The sequence below is a fragment of the Onychostoma macrolepis genome, chromosome 23 (genome assembly GCF_012432095.1).
Source record: "Onychostoma macrolepis isolate SWU-2019 chromosome 23, ASM1243209v1, whole genome shotgun sequence".
NCBI lineage: Eukaryota > Metazoa > Chordata > Actinopteri > Cypriniformes > Cyprinidae > Onychostoma > Onychostoma macrolepis.
Window position 1 is genome coordinate 9,365,561 of NC_081177.1, and position 24,512 is coordinate 9,390,072.

At 37.8% G+C, this 24,512-nt stretch overlaps 1 protein-coding gene across 2 annotated transcripts in view; it reads right to left on the minus strand.

Annotated features, from left to right (window-relative positions):
• Window positions 1-1,134: 1,134 nt before the first annotated feature.
• The window catches only part of plxna1a (plexin A1a), a 238,052-nt gene continuing 214,674 nt past the window's right edge, over window positions 1,135-24,512 (minus strand). For both annotated transcript variants that reach the window (XM_058764335.1, XM_058764333.1), the window contains exons 23-32: window positions 23,480-23,546; window positions 17,701-17,847; window positions 16,556-16,715; window positions 14,642-14,745; window positions 13,788-13,884; window positions 10,845-11,035; window positions 8,881-9,050; window positions 8,559-8,771; window positions 8,299-8,449; window positions 1,135-4,796 (exon numbers count right to left, since the gene is read on the minus strand). In XM_058764335.1, the coding sequence (XP_058620318.1) occupies window positions 4,701-4,796; window positions 8,299-8,449; window positions 8,559-8,771; window positions 8,881-9,050; window positions 10,845-11,035; window positions 13,788-13,884; window positions 14,642-14,745; window positions 16,556-16,715; window positions 17,701-17,847; window positions 23,480-23,546 (1,396 nt within the window). In that variant the 3' untranslated portion in view covers window positions 1,135-4,700. The remainder of the gene's footprint in view (window positions 4,797-8,298; window positions 8,450-8,558; window positions 8,772-8,880; window positions 9,051-10,844; window positions 11,036-13,787; window positions 13,885-14,641; window positions 14,746-16,555; window positions 16,716-17,700; window positions 17,848-23,479; window positions 23,547-24,512) is intronic.

The window sequence follows — 24,512 nt, forward strand, 5'->3', positions numbered from 1 at the left end:
AATTGCTCTCGCCATTCGCGGCCGTCATTGACTGTAACTGCTTAGAGGAAAGAAAATCACATCCACTGCCAGGCAGCCATAAATCACAGCTTTACTGGTACATGCACATTTGAGTCTGACAGAATCATTTAAAGACTCGGTGGGCTCGCAATCATAGGGCAATTTGAGCTTTCCTTCAAAAAGAGTTTTAATTGAATTAGTCTGAGCGATTATATGCTCCAAACTAATGGGGGCAGTTTCATCTGGCGGGGCTCACTGAGCTGAATAAAGAGCCAAATCTCAGTTCCTCTGTCATTACCGGGACTCAAATGTCAGGACGCTATCAGATAAACACTCCACATACCATTCACTCTCATTCAAAGCCTAGTTTGAGCGCTACTGTCTACATAGGCAGCTGACAACAGACTATTGTAATGGGACATGTCCTTTCTATTCCTGTTATTGTTTTACGTTCAAGATTTGATCACCTTTACTTGCTATTACTAAATTTGTATAAAGATTGATTGTATGTGTATGTTTATATATAAGCTATATCTATGGTTTCATTATTTGTTAGTCATTTTATGAAGTATCTATCTATCCATCTATCTATCTATGGCCAGCAGCTCAACTAAAGCAATAAATATGAATACAGATTGATGTTGCTAAGCTAACAATTTGATATTATTTATTAATAAATGTGTATTTGTAAATATTTTCTCTTTTTTCCCCAGTTCATCCCAATGATTGCCTTGAAATGAAATGCTGCTTTATAATTTTGCAATAAAGAAGAATCTATAAAGTAACAAAATGGCTCCTTAGGAACCATAATAGGGGCCCAACCATAAAATTTGGTGTGGACATTTTTGGTAGACGAAATTTCAAATTTGAAATCCAGTCATAGAAATGTCTCCTCATGAATTTTGTATTGTGTTCAAGAAGGTCACACAAATTAAAAAATGTTGACCAACAAAAAGTTGCGTGGTTGAAAAGTGACCCTCATGGCATTGCTATACAATTGACAATGGACCTTTTTTGCCATCAGATTTGACAAAAACAAAACAAAAAAAAAACTAAATTTGACAGATAACATATATACTACACATAGTGAAACAACTGAAAATCAGAAGACCAGGGACACGAGCAATTTTAGCGAAAAATGTTTAATCTCTCCTTGATGCATGTTTATTTACACATAATAAATTTGCAAAATAGGAAAGAGCACAATATTTACACAATGAGCATTTAACAGCCAACCTGTCACAGTTGATTCAAGTCTGAAACTCTTCAAAAGGTATCAGAATTAATAAAGTAGTAAAATTCTTTAGTTTTCGTTTTCTTTGAAATCTACATGCTCACATTTTGTTCCTACGCTTAAGTTAATTCATCCTTCCAAAAAAGGATTTTTTCTTCAATCTGGAAACACCATGAGTGTAAATCAAAACCCGGATTGGTCTTCTGGACTGAGGAGGCGTCTAAGAAAGAGGGCGTGGCCAGACTGTGATAAAGAGGCGAATGGATAGAGATGGATTGTGGAAAATGGTAGGGTCGGAGGAGGTTGAGAAAAATGAGAGAGGAGTTGACAAGGCACTCTGTGCGAAACGAAAGCTCTGTGAGTCTGAAACACCTTATGTTCGGCTTGTTTTCCCCTTTACTACAACTTCTTTTTTTGTTTGTTTGTTCCTGTACTCAAAGTAGTTCTCAAAACAAGTGTCGTAAAATGAGAGGCATCACTCAAATACTTTACACAGCGAAGTCTTTGAAATGTTAGAATATCTCTGAAGAGTTCCACATGTTCCACATCTCAACATCTAAAAACGATTGAAAATCAAAGATAGCACTCGTCATAAAAAATAAATCGCATGAAAAGAAAGGCAAAGACGACATCAAAGTGAAACACATGTCCTGAGACATTACAATGCAACCAGCTGCTTTACAATCACCATCACCAAAGTCCCGCTAACGTAGCACAAAGCAAAGCACATTGAGATTTTTCCATCCGGAAAACAACGATAAAAAAAAAAACATGGCTAGACCGTTACATTATGATATGTAGAATGAACATCTTCAGCCTTTGGAATGAAAGTAGAACAGCATGCTTGTATTCTCAAATCATTTTGTAATGTCAAAGCATGCAGAATCTCATCTACTGAAAATGAACTGAACATACTAACGTAAGGAAAGCCAGACGGAGGGGTCTAAGTCACCTGTAATGCTAAACATCTAGCCCTTTCCTTCTACTCTTAAAATTAAGACATACACATCTGACAGTTGTGTCTCCTGTATTTTAGGAAGTCTATCAATCAATCTATCTATCTACTTCATTAACGATTCCTTCCACGTAGCTCTAAGATTGCCAGAAATGATCGCTAATAGTTTATGAGAGCTAAACACAAACAAGCAAGCAAATCCAACATCGATCTAATTCGTTTTCGAATTCGTAAACACCTGTGCGAAGACTGAAAACGAAGGCAGTTCCTAACAGGTGAACATCTCGAGTCTACAAGGAGATTGTCTTTACCATGGAAGATACGTTGTAGAGTTGTGGAGGCCTGCTCCGGGTTGATTAGGAGAAATCGCAATGGCATGAAATCAATAACGTAAACCGTAATCCCAAAATAAATAAATGTGTAAAGAGTGATTCATTATTACTTTCCCAGCTGGAACGAACCCTGATGTATGGCGGAGGTAACACAAGCGAGATCCTGTCAAACGTTCGGTTGGTGCGCCTCGCTCTTTCTCTCATTGGGTTTCTGACCTAAATCTTTCAAAGACGTTTCTATCGCATCTCAGAAAGTCTACTTCTGCTTTAATCTCAGTGGAAAACCAAAGGAGGAGAGGCTCTCTTGTTTGAACACGACTGACTTTAAGAGAACTGCTGCAGCACATGAAAGCGAGTCACTGCAATACACATCCTCGCAGAGTTACAGACGCTCGCAAGAGAGAAGATAAAGAGAAACTCCAAAACAACCAAGATGGCGAAGAAAAGTAAAGCAGAGCGCGATGTCATCCGCTTGATACCCCTGAAACAGTTTGAAAATCGCTTCACATTTGTATTTGTAACACTGCAAATCACCAATCTTGATGGAAACGAGTTAGTGGATTGTTGAAAATCAAGAAAAAGCGCAAAAACATCCAATAAAAATGGCATAAGGAAACCATGTAGCTTATGAGCTCAAAGTTGAACAACAAAAAATAAAATAAATACAAATTTATTTAAAAAAAATTCTACTTCCAAAAAAAGTATCTACTGCTGACATGATGGGCGTTTAAGAACGTGACACAATAGTTACCGCCTTTCTGAGATGAATTCAAATAAACTTAGCTTAACTATCAGTTTCCGTGAATGGGTAGCATTCACATACAATTATTCAGCTTAAAAACACGTTCTGTGCGCAACAGTTTGATTTTTAAGCTTTTAACAAACGGAGGCTGCTAAAAGAGAAGTGGAACTGCATGGAATTAACATTTGCTACATTTACTGTGATGTCACTGAACCTTCTCAGAATGCCACATTGTGACATCATCAGTAACGGAACACATTCGTCAGTTCTTCAATCTCCTTTTTCCTTCATTCTAGACTGATTTGTGCAAAAATTACTGAGGCTTAGAGTGCTGACGTCGGAATATGAGAAAGGAACACAAAATGAAAACGGCCAATTATTAATTATCGATCGAGTCTTTACACGGAATAGCAAAGAATATGTCCTCAAGTGGCTTTCAGACTAAAACCATAATAGCAATAAAGGTTGAAAAAAAGTGTACAAAAACTAAATACACAGATTCATCCACCAACTAAACAATGAACCTTTTGTTTTTCGTGAGGACAATTTCCCCAAAAAACACTAGGTACCACATGGGAACACATTTGTCTGAGTTTGTTCTTTTTTGCACATTTTTTTCACTCTCAGTTCTTCAGTCACTAGGGTAGTCAACATTTAAATCATAGCACATTTTATCTAAAGAAAATCGTTTTTTTTGCACTAAACAACATTCAAATAAAACATGGCACAGGACATTTTTTTCAATATTTTTTTCATAGTTCAGTCTTTGTTTCACATATCAAATTCATCTTATTCTTTTCTATGTTAAAATGGAAAACTTTGTACGCATCTTTTCACTCTTTTTGTATAAAAATGCAGTTGTATTTATATATCTATACACATTTATATATATATTTATATCATTTTCATTTGTTGTAGTTCCTGTAAATTGTGCAAATTCAGCAGTAACACAAGTGGCAGGAGACTGGAGTGAGTGAGTTGTTTGATCAACCCAAAGAGTAAAAATAAAAAGACGTTAAAGTAAGCGCTAAAACAAAATTCTGTTTGTGGGGGGAAAAAACACCGCTTTTATCCTTCATGGGCTTTAAGGTCTTCTGGCTCATAATACAAGACATCCTTGGTGAGTAAAAGCACACAAGCATGGCTCAACACACACTCCAAAATGATAAAAATCCAAAAAACTAAGTCCTATTGGTTGGACGTGGCGTCTGGGGAGACATTCTGATGCGTGTTGAGTTCAAAGGAAGTGATGAAAGAGGATTTCCACCCTGGGCTGAGGGGTCTCCAGTGTACTGCTTCTGTCCTTGCAGTCCGTTAGCTTAGTGTGTGTGTGTGTGTGTGTGCATGTGTGTGTATGACTGTGGGCGAGGCTCGGGGGCGGGGTCAGGAGGTCAGAGGGAGCCAGCTGAGGCGGGTGGAGAGACGGGGAGGAGGTCCTCAGCTTGTCAGAGCCATGGTGTCGATAACCTGTTCCAGTTTACTGCGCAGTCTCTGTCGCCGAGCTAACTCGTCCTTCTGTAGTGCGGACAGGATCTGTAGAGGAGGAAATGACCTCAGATTAGAGTGTTTTCACGGTTTAGTAGGTAGTTATTTAGTTGGTTTATGAGGCAACGGGCTTGCGTGACAAAATTATAAATGACTGTATATACTCTCAGCATAAAAATGATAAAACACACAAAGCCTTAAAGGTGGGGTATGTGATTTTTCAAAAACACTAGAAAACTGAGTCGGGGACGAGTAACAAAACAAACTTGTAGCCAATCAGCAGTAAGGAGCAGTAATCAGTGCACAGGACAGACATTAACCGAGCCGAGCGACAGAAAGATAGAGATGACGGATAAAAAACAAGAGAGGAAAACGTCTGCGGAACGATAAGGCAAGAAGTAGGACTCGTGTAAATATCGGATCAGCTTTCCAGCGCTGGAGAGAACTGAAGGAGCGGAAGGCCTGCATTCGGACGCCGAGGTTGCTTTGTTTCTTCTCGATAGGTGAGTAACACCGTGTCTACACCGGACGCGGCACGCCGCAACAGCTAAAGTCTTTCTACACTGGACGCGATAAAGCAACCGTTAAAAATAATTTGAAATTTGTGTCAACACGTCATAAATAGAACGCGGCAGCAGTTTTCTGTCGGAGATTTGTCGCGACGCGCAGCATCCTGTGTAGACAGCATCACTGATTATAATGACTTCTATAGTATTTTGTCGTGCCGCTCGCGTCCGGTGTAGACACGGTGTAACATTGGTTTTGCTTTGTTTCACAGAACTAATTGTTACCTGGGTTGCGTACGTATGTGTGGGGCAGAGCTATCAAAATAGGGGCGAGACCCTTTTGGGGTAGGGGCGTGTTTGTTTTGGTGATTTCAAATATCAACATTGGCTACCAAAAATTGCTTACCCCACCTTTAATAACACACTTAATATGGGTTTTTGCTCTTTATTTTGTTGCACAAGTGCTTAAAGATGCTTCCTGTGTTGATCAGGATGTAGAAAAAGATAAATAGATATAAAAATAACACCAAAGTCACTACATTAGGATTTCTGAATTCATGAGTATACTTTCTAGAAGAACTTAAAGACAGCATGAGCACCATAAACTGATAAAATTGCTGGGGGAGGGGCTAAAAATAGAAGGGCTTGATGATGTCAGCTGAAAAGAAAATTGTGAATTTAAATGTAATAATGTTGATTTTAAAGAAAGTGGGGTTCAAACCTACAACCTTCTGGTTACCAGTCAAGAATCAAGATCTTTAACCATTTGGCTTCATCGCTTCCTTTGGGTATGTGTCTGTCTGCTGACGGAAATGCAAATGTGCCTCTCAGAACTGGTTTGCGAAACAGCGTGTGATGCTAACACCCATCTGCTTGGTTTAACCAAAAGCAAGTGTCTAAATGTAAAGGAAACGGCAAAGAAAAGAATCTCCAACACCCTTAGCGTCGGATAATGGACTGCTAATTTCCCTCCTGTTTTCACGCAGGTTCAACGAGGGTGTTCATGTGGACACGTGCGCATCTGGATAATAAAGACTAATGAACATAAACGGCTGTTTAAAACGCAAGCAGCTGCAGTGTATTAATGTCAGACAGAGAGAAGAAGAGCGGTTTCATAGAGAGCTGAGATGATGTTTGATGAGTTGTGTTAGACTAAACTCTCCCGAAGGTAAGGAAATGGAAGACGGAAATGAAATAGTTTAGAAAGAAACAAGGCTAGGTGCTAACTATGGACACCTTTTTATAACTGCTTAATGGGTGAAGAAACACAATTGCAAATGTAGGAATAATTATGCAGACCCACTGTGTCTATTTCTTTTCTTTTCACTAAAACACACACACACACATACACTCCCTCATTTCTGTGTGAGGTAGAACTAAATGGTCTCCTTCGGCGGCTCATTATCTCTCCATTTATCCAGCCTGGCTGGAATGAGTCACTGCTTTTGACACATGATCTCGTGTGTGCTGTCAGATGGCGTTACGTGTGAAGGGCTACATGGATAATACTGTATCCGAGTGGCCATGTAATAAAAGTGTTAGATTTCAGATTTTGCCATTTTAACAGTCTATACTGGCCTGCTTCAGTCGAAATCTGATGTACTAGTCAGAGTAGCCACCACATTTTTTTCCATTTTTCCTCTATGAAATATATTCAGAATGGCATACTGCACACTATTTTTCAAAGAAAGTAGTATGCATTATTTATAGCAAGAGAATTTTCTGTATGCATGAAATAGCTACTACATATTCGCTAAATTGTTAAGTGTCCAACCAGAGCACACTGTATGAAATAGTGTATCCCATGATGCAACATGCTAAACTTGACCTTCTGTTTCCAAAATGAACTAGAAAGTAATATTAACTGATTTTGTTTACACCTGGTAACTTCATGCATTTTCTGTGATCGGATATCTATCTGATTTGTTATAAGGGCTCCATTTACGCTTGGCCACATAAATGTGTCTTCGCAAAACGGATATAAATCCAATCTTTAATTCCCACGCTATATGCGAATTTAATGGAGTTCAAGACCGCAACAGGGGAGAGTGCGGCATCAGCAATGGAAAGATAAGTTAGTCTCACTACTTAATTAATGAAGATGATTGTGTGTTGAGTGTCTGCGTCTTACTTTCAGTTTTATTTGCGTCAGTTTGCACATTGGCTTGCTGAAGAGATACTCAGCTACTCATCCGCGGCGATGCATGTTGCATTAACAGTGTCATATCTGACTACAACATAGCTTATAACACACTCTCACATGTGTATTTTTTTATTTTTGGAGGAGTAAAATTTACATATGTGGTTTCAACAACCAGATGCATTTATATTTGTCCAGTTTCACCACCTGAAGTGGTTTGAGCGATCAGATTTAAATCTGTCTAAAAGCGTTTCGGAGGTCATTTACACCTGGTCTTTTAACAATCGGATAGCTATGCGATCAGAGAAAATGCATTAAGTGACCAGGTGTAAACACGCCCTAATGTTGCTCAAACATCTATTTCTTGACTCACTGATTAATTTAAGTGTTATGCATTTTTTTTTATTAATCTCTGAAATACCTAGATGCAACTTGTGGAGTTAAACATGCAAATATGTGGTCATGTGGCAACATGTGTGAAATGTTTGTTACTTATTGCATACTATGCATATTATTGACAACAATAGTAATTATATAAAAGTCAACTGGATTTGCCTAAAGACCAAAATGTTGAATTACCAACATTTAAAAAAATAAATTGTCATTATTATTAAATATTGACATGGTTTATTGTTACCATCACCATACAATATACTAAAACTAACATGATATATACAGTAGAGTTTGACTGTTGATGTCGTCAACAAAGATATGGGTAATGTTTTCCCTTCTGTTTTATTTAATTTTTTTACATTCATTTTATTTAATGCACAATATTGCAGTAAAATTGCATTGTATTATCTGCATTTTGCATCTTTAGCATATATAAACAATAGTATGCATACTGTACTGTGCAGTATGCTAGTATTCCATTCTGAACACAGTCAGCTTTTCTTTTTCTTACCTCGTCTTTGTACTTTGTGATGTAGGAGTAGATCTCGTGGAGGGCGCTCATGCTGTTAAACTGGCTCAGGTGGAGTCTGGACTGCTCCGCGAGATAAGCGCTCATGTCCTGATCACTGATGGCGGGCATGCGCGCGATGTCTGAGTAATACCTGCGGGACAGCATAACAGCAGGTCCAGATGAGTGTGATGATTTGGGGTCTTTGAAGGTTATAATTAGCGACTAATATTTTCTGCTAAGCAAGATCTTAGTCCACTTACCTTTCTACCCAGTTCTTGTAATTGGGAATATCTTTAGCATAGAGCAGCTTGTTGGAAGGGGAATCTTTGCCGAGCTTGTGTTCAGATGTGGAGCAGGAGTCCATGAAGGTTTGGGCCACTACGGAGAGACACGCATCTGTGATGCTGTTCTTGTGGATGTCGAACACAAACTGAGGGTTCTTGATCACGTTCACCCAGAACCTCAATGGCAAACTGAGGACGAGGGGAAGGAAACCGGTAGATAATGAGAACAAAATACAACTGATTTCATAAAACAGTAATTCAATCTTGAATGAAATGTTTAAGCGGTGGTGCTCCTCACCAGTTGCTCTTCCAAGTGTGACGAACATCTGAATCTGTGATTTGGTGTTTGTCCGCCTGCTCATCCAGGAAGTCAAACATGTATTTAATGGCGAGAGGGAGGGCACTGCCACGGTGAGCCGTGCTGAATATCGTCTCAAACAAATCATCAACGAATTTCTGTAAAGTACCCTGTAGACAAAGAAGAAAACAGAAAGGTCTTGTTTGAGATTCTCAATGAATATGGCTGTCAAATGTCCTATTTTCATATACAATAAATTTTAAATCAGTGGTTCTCAACTGGTTATGCCTAAACAGCAAAATGACCTAAATTTATCATACAAAATGAAAAGAAATTCTCCTTAACATTAAGTACTGGAATGGTTTATATATTAGCATGACATAAACAGAAAAGTGTGACTGCTGATGTCATCAATATATGGGATATTTTTTCCTTTCGGTTTCAAAAGCTCAATTTTTATTTCATTTAATGCTCAATATTATGGTAAGTTGCATTTTATTAATTACATGTAACATCTTTTCCCCCCACAAGCTGACAAGCACTGTACTAACCCCCCACAAACTTTACAGACAGAAAAAGCCTGAAAACGTAACGATTCGAAGCTACTAGAACTTTCTCAGCCGTAAACCTCTCCTATTGATCACAACGGATACTCGCACAAAATCGCTACTTGCAAAAACTTACTAAAGGCCTAAAATCGCTAAACAGCCTCAAGCAGCCGAACAGGAGATGTCGGTTTATTCATCATGTCTGAGAGCGGGAGAACAGCAGTGGCTCTCAGATAATATGGAGTGTGTTGATTAGGATGTTGTTGTGTGTGTGTGTGTGTGTGTACGAGACAGACAGACACAGTCCGCGAGGTTTCCCAGCATTCATTCCGCGCTCTGTCACCACGCACCGTGAAGCACTCGATCCACAACAAATTACCTGTCTCCTGCTGTTCTCTTCCGCTCCAGCATTACATTTATCTATCGTTTTTTATTATGTATCAAAATTGACCACCCGAGAGGCTTGTAAACATATTCTGATTTCATTTTTTTCCTAGCCTAACAATTAGGAGGCAAAGCAATAAGCTACAGAACCAAGAATGGGGGAGAAAGATAGAAGAGTAGAAATGAGATAGCAAGAATATTATATTGTGTCCCAACCAGGTGCGATGTGGCAAGATTCAAGCGTTTTCTCTGTCAACACTGAATTTGAATCTGGGACAATTACAGCCAATCAGAACATAGATGATTTTTTTTGCATTTGGTTAGGATAAAAGCATAATTTTGCATTGTTTATATCATCCTCAAAACTTAGACTGACAAAGTGAAAATTCATGTCATTTCTTAGGACCTGTTTGCACCTGGTATTAAGATGCCTTTTTGTTGATCCAATCACAACTACACAACACTAAATACAGGTGTAAACGGGGTCTGGAAAGTTTTAAGCTTGTCCAGCGTGCTAGCAAGACAGGATTTAAACCTTGATATCTGAAATGGGAAGTTTGGTTTGAAGGCAAAAAGATTTCTCTTACCACTCCTGATTCTAACACAAACCCACAGTGTTCTGGGTATTTTTGTGGCTTTCAGAGCAGAATTTTTTTCCACAATATTAGATGAAAAGATCAGAAAAAGCACATACATATACTTGACTGAAAGTGGACAAAAGAGACACCAGATGTTAACTGGAATGTGCATCCTCCATCTACTCCCTCGTGATTCAATCGACCAAAAAACATCTTATTAACAGGATTAAGAGCAGTGTTGCCAAGTCCGCTACTTTAACACGGTTGTTTTTCATGACCGCGGGTTGAAACGACCACAATAACGTAATATTTACCCCCTGGAATGCAAATTGTACCAGGGGAACCCTGCCAAAAAACGTGCGTTTTACCCCCCGGAACGCGAATGCAATTGGCCTAGCTTTGATGTGAAAATCTGGAAACCCTGATTAAGAGAGAAAACTTCATGCAAGCTCACCTTGGTGGCCAGCAGTCGTGTAAGGTAGATCTCTGACACCATCTTGCTCCCGCGATCGCCCTCACGCTGGTCTGCATGGTCGTGGTTTTTGACGAGGTGCCAGAGTTTGGTACCGCTCTCTAGATCGGGTGTGATCATGGGCGTCCTGGACCGCAGACTGTCTGGGCTACTGGCCGTCCTCAACATGCTCTCTGAAGAGAAAGACAAAGTCAATCATCAAAAGATTTCTAGCATTTTATAACACGGATAGCACTATTTTTAAATTTGCTAGGATGAGAAACAATAATACCTGACAAAAGAATTGTTCATTCTGATTAAAGTTAAAGTTCAACAAACTATCTAGTAAAAATTGATGTCTTTTATCATGTTCCTTATACCGCCACCATTTCATAAAAGCAATGCAGCTTGAAAGGCCATGCGCTACAGCAATTTTACTTTAGTCAAGGGTGTGTTAGGTATTCGTACTGCATTAAAATCACTGTAACGCATGGCCTCTCGAAGCTTATTGCTTTTATTTCATCATAATCTGGATGGTTCAGAAATCTCTGGTAGTATTGAACCCACCCATCTTCATAAACATAATATAAAGCGAAAATCTAAACAGTATAAAACAGTCACATCGGTGGTTGTAAATCAGGTCCGGCGGTCTCTTCTATCTGATGAGCAGTCGGCTGCTAAATACCCAGGAGTTACACATCAAAGATGAGAGCAGAGAGGAGCTGAGCTCTGGCTAATGGATGGTTAAGCACAGTAATCTGTCTGAGGATAAGGCATTCTGGGTAAGGATCATTTCCTGTGGATGCCCTAAACTACAATGAATATACTGCATCTGCAGAATCCATCAAAAACTCCCTCAGGTTTATTCTATCCTTAAGTGGCAAGTGGGAGTGAAAGATAGAGTCCCGCGTCTGGAGTCTAGTTAATCAGTCACAGACTGGCAGGCCGGCGTGCTTGAAAGAAACAGCCACTGTAAGCTTAATTCGGCTCCTCGCAGCGCTTTTATATTACACCGCATAAAAAAGTCAAGGCTTAGAAAAACATAATAGTAAAAAAGCAAGTAAATAATAAATAAAGGAATAAATAAACCAGGGAATGAGCATTTTTAAGCTACACAGAGACCACAAGATAGCGGAGATAAACACTAATGGCTGAAACTTACTCTGTGCAAGTACGTCAGTGCAGACGTTCAGGCACCGAAATGTGTCAGAACGCAATTCATAATGCAATACGAGTGTGTGTTGCCTTCACAGTGTTGCTGCAACGATGGGCATTAGCATAATGGTCTTCTACAGTCAAGTTTCTAGTTCATGTAATCCACAGATGGAACAAGCGCAAAGAGAAGTTGAAAAATATCTAGTTTGCATTTAATCGATTTATAAATGTATAAATAAAGACATTTATAATGTTACTAAAGAAAATTTTTGGTTAATGTAAATGATGTCCTTTTAAAAGAATCTTGAAATAATTTATTATGGTTTCCAACAAAACAAAACAAAAACAAAACAAAAACTTTTTTTTGAAAAGGCTTTAGAAAAGGCTTCTTAAGCATCAAATCAGCATATTAAAATAATTTCTGAAGGATCATGTGACACTGTAGACTAGAGTAATAGTGGCTAAAATTCAGCTTCATCACCACAGGAATAAATTAAATTGAAAAATATATTAAAATAGATAACAGTTCTTTTAAATTGCAATAATATTTCACAATATTACTGTTTTACTGTATCAAATAAATATTTGTAAAAAAAACAACAACTAAACAACCCCCAAACTTTTGAACAAACTTTGAACATGATCGTTGGCCAAACATTTGCCTTTGTGTACTTGCAGTTGCATTTTTATATTTTTATGAGTACGTTTCTGGCCAAACAGGCCATTCGTGCCTGCCTGGCGCTGGCAACACGCAAGTGTTTGTATCTCGTTTCTCAATGTGACACAGATTGCATATAATGTTCAGCTCAGGATAATAAAGGATGACACGAATATATAAAAATACCCTGCGAGCAGTCTGAAATAAGACTTCCTCTGTTCTCTCCCGTGGCCCGTGAATGCATCGTTCATTATTAATGGTACGAGTGTCAAACTTCATTACGGAGGCCCAGGGAGATGCATATCTGTCCGGTGCTCTTATCGCCATGTCCATTCTGGAGGCTGGGGAGGAACGTTCCTTAGGGTATTGAAGATATGAATTCACTTCCTGTGCTGGGGTGTGAAGGGATTTGGAACAATGTTCAAAGGTATTTTCTGGAGCTTACATATCCAGGAAATCAAATCAAAAACGTAAGAGCCAGATCATGTAATGACCACGATCTGCACCGGCATCACTCCGACACAACAGTGACTGCACCAACCGCTGCCGTTTCTATGGCAACGAGCGAAACACGACTTGAACAACAATACGAATGTGTGTCCAATGTTTGAGCACTCAGAGAATTATCCCAGACATGAAGCCCCCTCTCAAAGGGAAATATAATGGACGTCTGCCATGAGAGAGCCATGGCTTGAGTGCATGTAATTCTGCGGCAATCACGGATACTCGCTTCTGAGGAGGACAGACAACATTAAACAGCTTTTTCTCTCTGATCCCCTTTCCCTTTTTTTGGGTTGAGGAACAAAACACCTTCAGTTCTGTGCTATCATCACCTCTTATTCGCACAAACAGCCAAAGTGCTCCGAAAACAAAACAAAAATCATCACAAAGAACAGCGAAAAACATCAAGTCTGCCAGCTTTTTGAAATCGAGACACGAGGACATGATACTAGCACAAGTCCTCATTTTCAGGGGAAAAATAGAGGCCAGTGAGCTCTGGGTGCAATACATACAAATCTTTCGGTTGAGTATGGCAAATGTGATCTCGCTCTTCTGATGAAAGTCTCTAAGGAGACGAAACTTGGAAGTTCTGACGAGAAAATCAAAACAAGACGTTGAGACAGAGTTTGTACCGTATCTGCTGAGGGACTTGGTGAAGGTGGACGAGTTTGAGATGTTGTACGCAGAGTTTTGCTTTGGCACCAGGGCGATAACAGACCCATCTGTTACCTGAGAACAGTGAGAAACACAATATTAACGCAAATTACTCAGAAAGACTCAATCGTAGAGACATTAGCAGACTGTACTCTGCAAATCATAGATATATTATGCAACAATACTTGACAAAGCTCACAGATCAACCTGTACATTGTGTATCAGATGCAAAAAAAAAAAAAAAAAAAAAAAAATCACAGTATTTACACTAGCGGTTAAACTCCAAGTTTGTCCAAAATGTTTTTGATAACTGAGCACCGAATAAGCATTTTAGAATTATTTCTAAAGAATCATGCTATTGAAGACTGGATTAATAATTGGATAATGGGTGAGCATAAGAGACGACTTATTGCAAAATCTTAATTAAATATTACAAAATCTTAATTATTCCAAAATATTTTCACCGTTAGTGTTTGATATATGACTAATATGTCCACTTGATTACAAATATTTCATAGTTAAGACCATAAAACAACTTTTAAATGTGTTCCCACCTTATTTGACCAGCGAGTTACCATGAATTTTACAGTCATTCATGATAAATATACATTTTTCAAAAAAATTCAAGAGATGACTGAAAATTATTTCCATTTGTATATCAGGTAAGAATATTTAAGATATCCTTTGTGTAAAAAAGTCCATATATACATATAATTGTATTAAATTTCCATGACCTTACAGTTCATTCCATCTCTGTACATAACCCCTTTATTTTCCTTATTAGGGCTGTTTATTTTCATGGTAACAGCTCAGGTGTGGCAAGTAACTGTACCTGATAGTGTGCTAGTGTGTTCAGGCGTTTCCAGTCATTATCAATCTTAGTAGTGACATCCTCATCCTGCAGAATGATCCTCGCCAGTCGCCCCTGCCGCCACTCTGAAACAGAAAACAAGATGAGTTTGGTGTCAGTAAGAACGGAATGATGTTTCATGTTTAAAAAAAAAAAAAGAAAAAAAAAGAAAAGAAACCTGATTATTCATTAATCGATTTTTCAATTGAGGATGCCCCCAAATGGCTCTCAAAGAAAGTTTTGCCAAATTTAACTCACTTTTGGGGACAAGTCTGTGCTCAAACTCTAGCTATGTGTGTACAACACGCACATCACTCCCACAGCAAGGGCGACTGACCACTTGAGGGAAGCTTTCCTCTTTAGAAAGGCTTCATTTAGAGCATAACCTTGTGCAGACCTTGTCCGAATCTCCCTGTGCGGAGTGAAGTAGCTTTTCCTAGCTGAACAGATATGAAAACATGCACTTGGTGTTACTGAGGTGAGCGACATAACTAGGAAGTCAGAGTCCGGGTCAGATCTAAATTACGGATCTGATCAAGGTCATGAGAATGACTATTCTAAGCCTCTTACAAGCAAACCGTTCCAATAAACAACCTCCCTGTTTGTTTGTTGCAGTAGGAAGTCGCAGTTTCTTATTTCGAATCAGGCTCTGAAAGACAACTGCCAAGGAGCAGAGCAAAGCCAGATGAGATCTGCAGCTGATAGCATCACTCAGTCTGAGCCAGATGACAATCATGTTGGGAACTGCTCGAGCTAATGGGATCTTGCTGTGGATGATATGGTTCAGTGTCTATTTCCCTGGTGCCCACAACGGTGACTTCAGCATCCATTTATATCAAGCTGCTGATAAGCTGAACATTTGTATCAGCTGACAATACCTGCTCTGAACAGAAGCATTTGATTACAAGAACATGCAATAGGGATGTTAATAATTTAGTTTAATCATTTAATTAAGCATACCAATTTTCAATTAATTTCAGCACATTTTAGTGTACATATATATATATATATATATATATACACACACATACACACTAAATGTAATAAAATAGTATACATAAATAATTTTCAATATTAGAATGAAATACTAAGAAAAAAAAAAAAAAAAGAGTAAAAAGTAGGTTGTGTGGAGATAATATTTGGACTCTTCTACATGCATTTTGTGGTATTAAAATGAATAATTTATCATTAATTTTAATGACAATCAACTATGAAACTTCCTGAAAAATGACATATATGTAATATTTCATTGATGTACCCATCTTGAAGCATAACTGCTCTGCCATGCATTCATCCAAACCACAAATCTCTTCAGGGATTTTCACACTGTATTTAACCCTGGGTTATCATCTTTTGAACCCCGGGTAAGGCCACTCTTTACCCTGGGTTATGCAACATTTCACTTGTGTAATTTTGAGAAGAGGTTAAGCACCGCTTTTAACCCTAGGTTATGAAACCCTCACAAATTGCAGAAGCAAAGGTATACAGTATACACTGTACAGTGTGGTGCCAGAATGTTACAGCGAATTATTTATCAACAGAAAACCAATCATAAACCACCTCATTCTATATTCATGTGCTTTGCCACAGAAACCTCCATTTTAACATTAAACATTTTCAGAGATGGACAGGCAGTTATTAAAACGGGTCATTTGCCAATCAATCTTATTGACCTCATAAATATGCAAATAGGAACATTAACCCAGGGTTTCCAAATGTAGAGTATGAACCCAACTGCCCAGCATTAATTACAAATCCAGGGCAAAGTATAAATAGTGTGCAACATGAAACAAGTTAACCCAGGATTATCTATATGTATGACCCTGCGTTAACGATTTCAAGTGTGAAAAGCTCTTTCTGTCATATTCCTTCCTTATCTTTCTCAGGAGTTCTTACCCAGGTCCATGTCTCCTGCTTTGGGTCTCTGGGAGTATGGGCTTCCTTTATACACAGCATCCAGAAGCTTCTCCTTCACCTGGGTGATAGTGTCACAGTTCAGGCATTTCACCGTCACCTCTGGGCCGTTCTCATTCTCCGGGTTCACACAATGAAGTGTCTAAAATGAGATGAGATAAATCAGTCTGAGCAATTTATTATTAGCATCTGTTTTGAACAGTGAAAGCACTCTGCACTGTAAAATCAAGTTGAAAACATCAGTGAGCTGCCTACCCCTCTCAAAGAAAATATATCTTTATAGAGTAATGATTAATATATTAAATTGTTTAATGTATAGTGAAAATGCATTGAATAACATTACAATATATTGAATAATGCATAAGAAATATTCATATATATTTTGACATTTATATGCCATTTACATGATTATTACAGCAATCAATCCATTACATAGTTAGAAATGTTATAAAGTAATCAATTTGTCCAAATTTCCTAAAAAAATGTCTTATATACATCACACATACTTTCATATATGAAATGTGTAACTATGCAAATAAAGTTAGATATGTTTATGAATACTGTATGTGTTCAGATTTATGTAAACCAACGTGAAAGAGAAATTGATTGTTTCAATGAATCTATTACACGTAACAATGTGGTGCAGTGTGTCTTGTTTGCTATAGATTTTTTTATATGCATCAATATATCAATGCAGTATATAGCACTAGTTTCCCATATATAGAACTGTAATATATTACATTATATTTTCCAGTATGTTCCCATATAATTTTTGTTTTGTAAGGGAGTAGACAGTTGCCTTCTTAAAAAGCTCATAAGTGACTGATTTGAAATGCTCTATATTTGAGAAATCCACCAGCAGGGAGTATGAATGACACTCTTTACCTGAAGTGCACAGAAAATTGACTCAATTAATTTCAACAGGGTTTAGTGTTAGCATGTTGCTAAGCTAACAGCTAACAGTTGCTAAGCTAATTATCTTCTATAATGTGCATGAATTGTGCACATGAATTATACCTGAGACCATCAGGTAAATTTGGGTTTAATCTTGATTTTAATGCAAATTCAAATATGGAGACATAAAGAAACATCAGATGAGTTCGCTAATGTTGTGCACTTGCACTGACCAGCGTCTTGTAGTCAATCTGTTGCCGGATGAGTTTGTCCTCACTGAGGGAGTATCGGGCCTCTCCGGTGATGGCGTCTATAGGGCCTTTTTCCATCTGCTGTTTCATAGCACAGTACAGCATGAAGAGAGGCTCACCTGCACACTCCTGTGGAGAGAAAGAGTGTCAGAAACAACAACAGTGTGTTAGGACTCCACAATGTCATGAATACATGCACTGTGACTTTTTCACCTCATAAAAAGTGGAAGACAAAGCAAAAAGATGACGCAATCAATAGCCCTTCTTTCCTTTCATAGCAACACATGGACATAAAATGCATTTCAGGTATGTATATTGAGCAAAACTTGATTACTGATAAACTGTCACTTCAGATGTGAAAAACAAGCAGCTATAATGGCGCACCGCTTTCAAATAATCACAAGGACTTGCCAATCAATACAACCATTAGCCTCTCACACCCTCAAAAAGCCCCTCTCGAAAAAGACAAACAGTTTAAACGCAGGGGAGAGAGAGAGCGATAGATGGAGGTTAACGATTGGGAGGAAGCACTTAAACCCCTTTGTGAAACGAACGGATAGGTGTGGAGAGAGAGAGAGAGATTGCTGGGGTGTGGACTGATAGGCTGTTTTCTGCATTATCATTAACATCTTCACTGACTAACAAACAACTTTCTGTTTTTCAGTTTCTTAGTTCTTTATATTTATGTTTCTAGTTGATTAGGTGTCCATTAGCAGTTAACTAGCCTTATGTAATCTGGCTTATGGTTCATAACTTATTCTGGACAACTGGCTCATGCACTCAGAGAGCATTGGTCTGACTGACACGTAAAGTTAAAACTAAAAACTAAATAAAGCTTAAATAAAATACAAATAAAACTTTTAAAATGAGAAATGATTTTAAAATCAATGAATAAGTTTGCTTAGCCCTAGTTCATGAGCTACAATGACTTACTAAAACAGAAACTAGCAATTAACAAAACACAAAATCTGAAGCTATAATGAAAACATGTTAATCGTTAGTTTCTAGGGGGAAAAATCATTTGAAGAGTACTGAGACAAAAGCTAACAATTAGTAGTCTTATTTGTAGCCTCAGATTTTGTGAGGAATGACAAACTATAATCGCTAGTTTTTGCCTCAAACTGTTGATTAGCAAACGTATTTTTCATTGTAGATTCAGACAGCAAATATTGTGTGAATTACATATTAACACGCAAAATCTGGAGCTACAATGAATAGACTCGATAATCGCTAGTTTCTTTGGCAGAAGCTACAAAGGATCTGAAGCTACAATCTGAAGCTATAATGAATTGTAATGAGTTTGAGACAGAAATGAGCAATTAGCAATCTTATTCATTGTAGCTTCAGACAGCAAATATTGTGTGAATTACATATTAACAAAATCTGAAGCTGTAATGAATAAACACGCTAATCGCTAGTTTCTGGGGAAGAAACCCCCGTATTGACCCGAATATAAGACGACCCTGATTATAAAACGACCCCACCTTATTCCAGATGTACCTTTTGAAAACCAAATCAAAGTTTTACAGAGTAAAAAAAATTGATTTTTTCTTAAATTATTTTCATATTGCATATTTTTCCTATTTTAATATTTGTTTTGAAAGTATTGTAAATATGAACCAACAATCACATTGAAAAATATACACTTTTTGATAAACCATAAAAATAACAGGTAGCCCATCTGAGTTATATAACAATTAGGCTATCCATCTCATAGTAGCCTACCAAAATTTTATTAACAGTAGAAGTGAAATCTTATTGTAGTTTATCAAATCTGGGTACTGTCTTACGTTTTAAAATCACTTACTGAGGAAGTTTGGTCCCATCAGCCTACAGTCACGACTCATGCCACTATAAGCTTTTTTTTTTCTTTTGTTTTCACTCGCAATCTTTACAACACACATTACATTACGTATTTCATGGCACACCTGTTTTACGCTTATTTGGCGCCACCTATTATTGTGGGTGTATTATTGACATGTCAAAGTCTAGACCCCGAATATAAGACGACCGCGTTTTTTTCAGATGTATTTCCAAGAAAAAAACATCGTCTTATATTCGGGTCAATACGGTACAAATAATCTGAGGAACTGTACTGAGACAGAAACTAACAATGAACGGTCTTATTTGTAGTCTTAGATTTTGTGTGGTATGACAATAAGCTTACTAATGGTTAGTTTTTGCCTTAAACTAGTGATTAGCAAACTTATTTATCATTGTAGATTCAGACATAGCAAATATTGTGTGAATTAACACAAAATCTGAAGCAACAATGATAGACTAGCTAATCGCTAGTTTCTGAGGCAGAAGCTAAAGGATCTGAAGCTACAATCTGAAGCTATAATGAATTGTAATTAGTTTGAGACAGAAATTAGCAATCTTATTCATTGTAGATTCAGACATGGCAAATATTGTGTGAATTACACATTAACAAAATCTGAAGCTACAGTGAATAAACTTGCTAATCGCTAGTTTCTGAGGTAGAAGCTACAAAGGATCTAAAACTGCAATCTGAAGCTACAATCTGAAGCACCAATGAACTGTAATGAGTTTCTGAGACAGAAACTAGCAATTAGCATTCCTATCCATTGTAGCTTCAGATTTTGTGTGGTACTATGTGAAAAAGCTTTCTAATCGCTAGTTTCTGCCTCAGAAACTAGTGATTAGCAAGTTTATTCATCATTGTAGACTCAGACATAGCAAATATTGTGTGAATTACACATTTACACACACAATCTGAAGCTACAGTGAATAAACTTGCTAATCGTTAGTTTCTGAGGCAGAAGCTACAAAGGATCTGAAGCTACAATCTGAAGCTACAATGAATTGTGATGAGTTTCTGAGACAGAAACTAGCAATTAGCATTCTTATTCATTGTAGCTTCAGATTTGTGTGGTACTATGTGAAAAAGCTTTCTAATCGCTAGTTTCTGCCTCAGAAACTAGTGATTAGCAAGTTTATTCATTGTAGCTTCCAATTTTCAAGTCAAAATCTGAGATAATTTCAGAAGATTGATCAGGTTCGATGCAGGAAACTTGTAAGCCAAAAGAAATTGCAGCGAGCTGTCACATGCAAGATGCGTCAGGCATGTACCCCTCCTCAACCGACCCCCGACCGCAGTGATTATGATGGGCACGGTGAAACGAGGAAACCCACCGTCTCCCTCCGCCTTACACATACCCACACGAAACTGTTTCCTCTGGTTTCCTCCATCACTTCATCCTGTTTTACTCCACCCACCCTCCCACCATATGCTGTTAACGTCTCGTTAGCATCTGCGCTAATTAAGCCGACAGCTGCTAACGAGAGGGAGTGCGAATACATCACTCTTAGAGACCCCCACTGCAGCGCACGCGGCCGAGAGACCAGACCTCATCCCACGCTTCAGCTTCATTAAAGAAAGAGACAGAAAGAGAGCGAGAGAGTGCAGACCACATAGCCAGACCTCACCCACCCATAGGGCTAATGAACAGTAGCAGGAAAATATCCTGTTGAAATTTAGGGCTAGCAGATCAATTATTCCACACCACAGCCTTAAGCAGACCTTGTTCAAAAGCACCACTGTGGCCAGAATGTTGATTAAAAAAAATGCACTTTGTGAGAAAGATTTGATTCGTGTCAATTTGCTTCAACTGTGCTGTCTGAGCTGTGTCTTCATATGTGATATTACAAGCTGTGTGTTGGTGACAACAGCTTGTCAGTTCCACTAACTCACACCACAATCCCATCCGTCTAAAACAGCGCCACTTTTCCTAATGCTAATTAGCGATCTCAAACTGTCTGCTTCTGAACTTTTGTCAGCTAGCAGGAGCCAAATGAGGCCTGTAAACAGTCAAAGCTTGAAACGGACTTCAAATGAGCAAATCAGAATTGGCTTATTTGGTCTGAAAGGATGAGTTCATCCAAAAATACAAAACTACCCTCATGTCGTTGTAAATCTGTGTAAATTCCATAGATCATAAAAGATATTAGGCAAAATATTCTTGCTTCTCCAATGATAAATGACAAAAATGACCATAAATGTATCATTTTTAGCCATACTTCATATATAAAAGTTGGGAAATATTATAACTTTTTAAATGTTTTTAATGAAGCATTAAAATGCTCACCAAACCTGCATTTATTTGATCAAAATACAGTAAATATAACATAGCACAACTGTTTGCAGTATGGCAGTAAATCAGCATATTAGAATGATTTCTGAAGGATCATGTGAAACTGAAGACTGGATAAATGATGTTGAAAATTCAGCTTTGCATCACAGGAAAAAATTGCATTTTAGAATATATTATAAAAGAAAACAATTATTTTCAATTGTAATACTATGTCACAATATTAGTGTTTTTACTGATTTTTTGAGAACAAATGCAACTTTGGTGAGCACAAAAGACCTAATATATATATTTTATTAGTAATGTGAATAAATAATGACAATTTTCATTTTTTGGATGAACTACTCCTGTACAAGCAACTACATCTGATGTTCTCGAATAATGCAAAAGCACGCTCAATTTGTGTCATCATTAAATGAATCTCTATGAAGTGAAAGCATTCTGGACTCCCGTTTCCTGTTGATTAAAATTCTTCCATTGCATGCTGAGCCCTGCATGATTGAACTAATAAAACTAGAGAGCTGCTAATGCAAGAGTGAGAGAGAGACAGAGAGACAGACAGGGGAGGACCGACTTCCTGCAGCTCAATCACGCTCTGTGAGTGGCATCATGGAGTGAAGCAGGAGGGTGGGGGGGATAGGAGTATATAAAAGGAGATAGCGCTAAGAGCTGATGGAGGCTAGGATGCAGAGGTGCCTGTAGGGATGGCCTCTGACCTGCCCGACCACTGACAGACAGCTTCTGTCTCATTATTTGTCACATCATGTTGGATCTAGTTGTGGAAAGGCCCTCTGGTCTCTCTATTCTTGCAGAATAAAGGCAAGTTCAATTTTGTGCTTTTGTATGTGACTGGGTGCATTTTTGTTTTTTAGGACTGAGTAATTACACAAAAATGAAAAATTCTGTTATCATTTACTCACCCCAATGTTGTTTCAAACATGACTTTTTTCCTTCTGCACAACACAAAAGATTGAAACTAAATGGGGTCTAAAACAACACCATTAACTGTAGACAGTATCATATTTTGTGCTTCACAGAAGAAAGTCATACAGATGTGAGTAAATAATGACAGAACTTCCTTTTTTTGGGTGAAATATCCCTATAAAACACAAATTTGGATTCAGAGTAATTAGTAAGGCTCATTTAAACAAACTAATTCAAAACTGTGTGTGTGTGTGTGTGTGTGTGCGCGTGAGTGAGCGTGAGAGAGAGATTCATTACAAGAAACGGCTCATAAGAGTCAGTTGTTTGTGAATCAGAATTGTGAATCAAACTGTGAAAACTCACAAATTAGGAAGAGTATAATTCCTTTTCTTCCTTCAGAAATCATTCTAATATGCTGATTTGCTGCTCAAGAAACATTTAGGTAACACTTTATTTTAAGGTGTCCTTGTTACCCATGTTACATTTACTTATTATAATAACACTTAAATATGCATTAATTACATGCAAGTAACCCTAAACCAAACCCTAATCCTAACCCTAACCATAGAGTAAGTACATGTAGTTAATTAATATTACTCAGTACTTAAATGTATAACTATACTGTAACAAGGACACCTTAAAATAAAGTGTAACCAACATTTCTTATCATTATCAATGCTGTACACAATGCTGTCTTATCAGTAACAATTACTGTACACACTTACTTTTAAGAACTTGTACAGAAGAAAAGTGAACCAGTTTGTAAGCATCTTCTCAGCAACAGATTCGGTCCTAAAAGAGAAAAAGGAAAGAAGAGAATGAGAAAATATGAATCAAACTTCATACAACACAAGTATAATCCAAAAGTGAATGAAAGCTTTCTCAAACAAACAAACAAACAAAAAAACTCCTTCCAATTAAAAAAAAACTACACTTTTTTCAAAACAAACCACCAATCTTCATTAAGACCAGACAATTACAGTAATTGGGCGACGTCTTCCATTAATGGCCAACCTGTCGCCAGCCGAAGACCCCCAAAAGCTTCCCCAGAACAGAAGTAATTAAAGCATGCTGTAATTAATGGACTTCAATGCTCCTAATTCATCTGTAGCTGGCAAACGAGAGCGACTGTTAGCGCGAGCTGCTAACTGCGGCTCCTTCCTCCCTCAGGCCCACCAGGAGCCTTTTCTGCTGTTCAATAATGCATTCACATAGACTTACCAACTCCCATTACTTCCTTACATAAGGGCCTATTATTAAATTATATGCTCGTTAATAAAATGGTGAGGGGGAGATAAGGCGAATGGAGTGGGACAACAGGTATTTCATGAGTGGGAAGTGTCCCGAATAGCTCATTAGCGTACTTCAGTAAGTGTGCTAGATCAGGGTCGACAGTCGGGTGAGATGGAGGATATCGACTTTGAGAAAATTTGAGGTGGTATTTCCAAGCTAATATTTTTGTGGAATTATAAGTCTACTTTATTATGTTAGTCAAGGTTTCTTGCACAGAAGTTTTGATTTAGTTTTACAATATTTCTGCCCTCTCAATGACCCTTTTAAACAGGCTGTTTTTGCTACTGTACCTTTAAGAGTGCTGTAACTAAACAACCTTAGTTTTGATTGGCTAAAAGCCTGTTCACACAAAGGATATCTGTAGTAATAACTATTAAGTTTAATAATTGTTATAACTCTTTTAGAATAGGGAAGTTCACACTATCTATAACAATAACAACACCGAGGAACAATAAAGTAATTTTT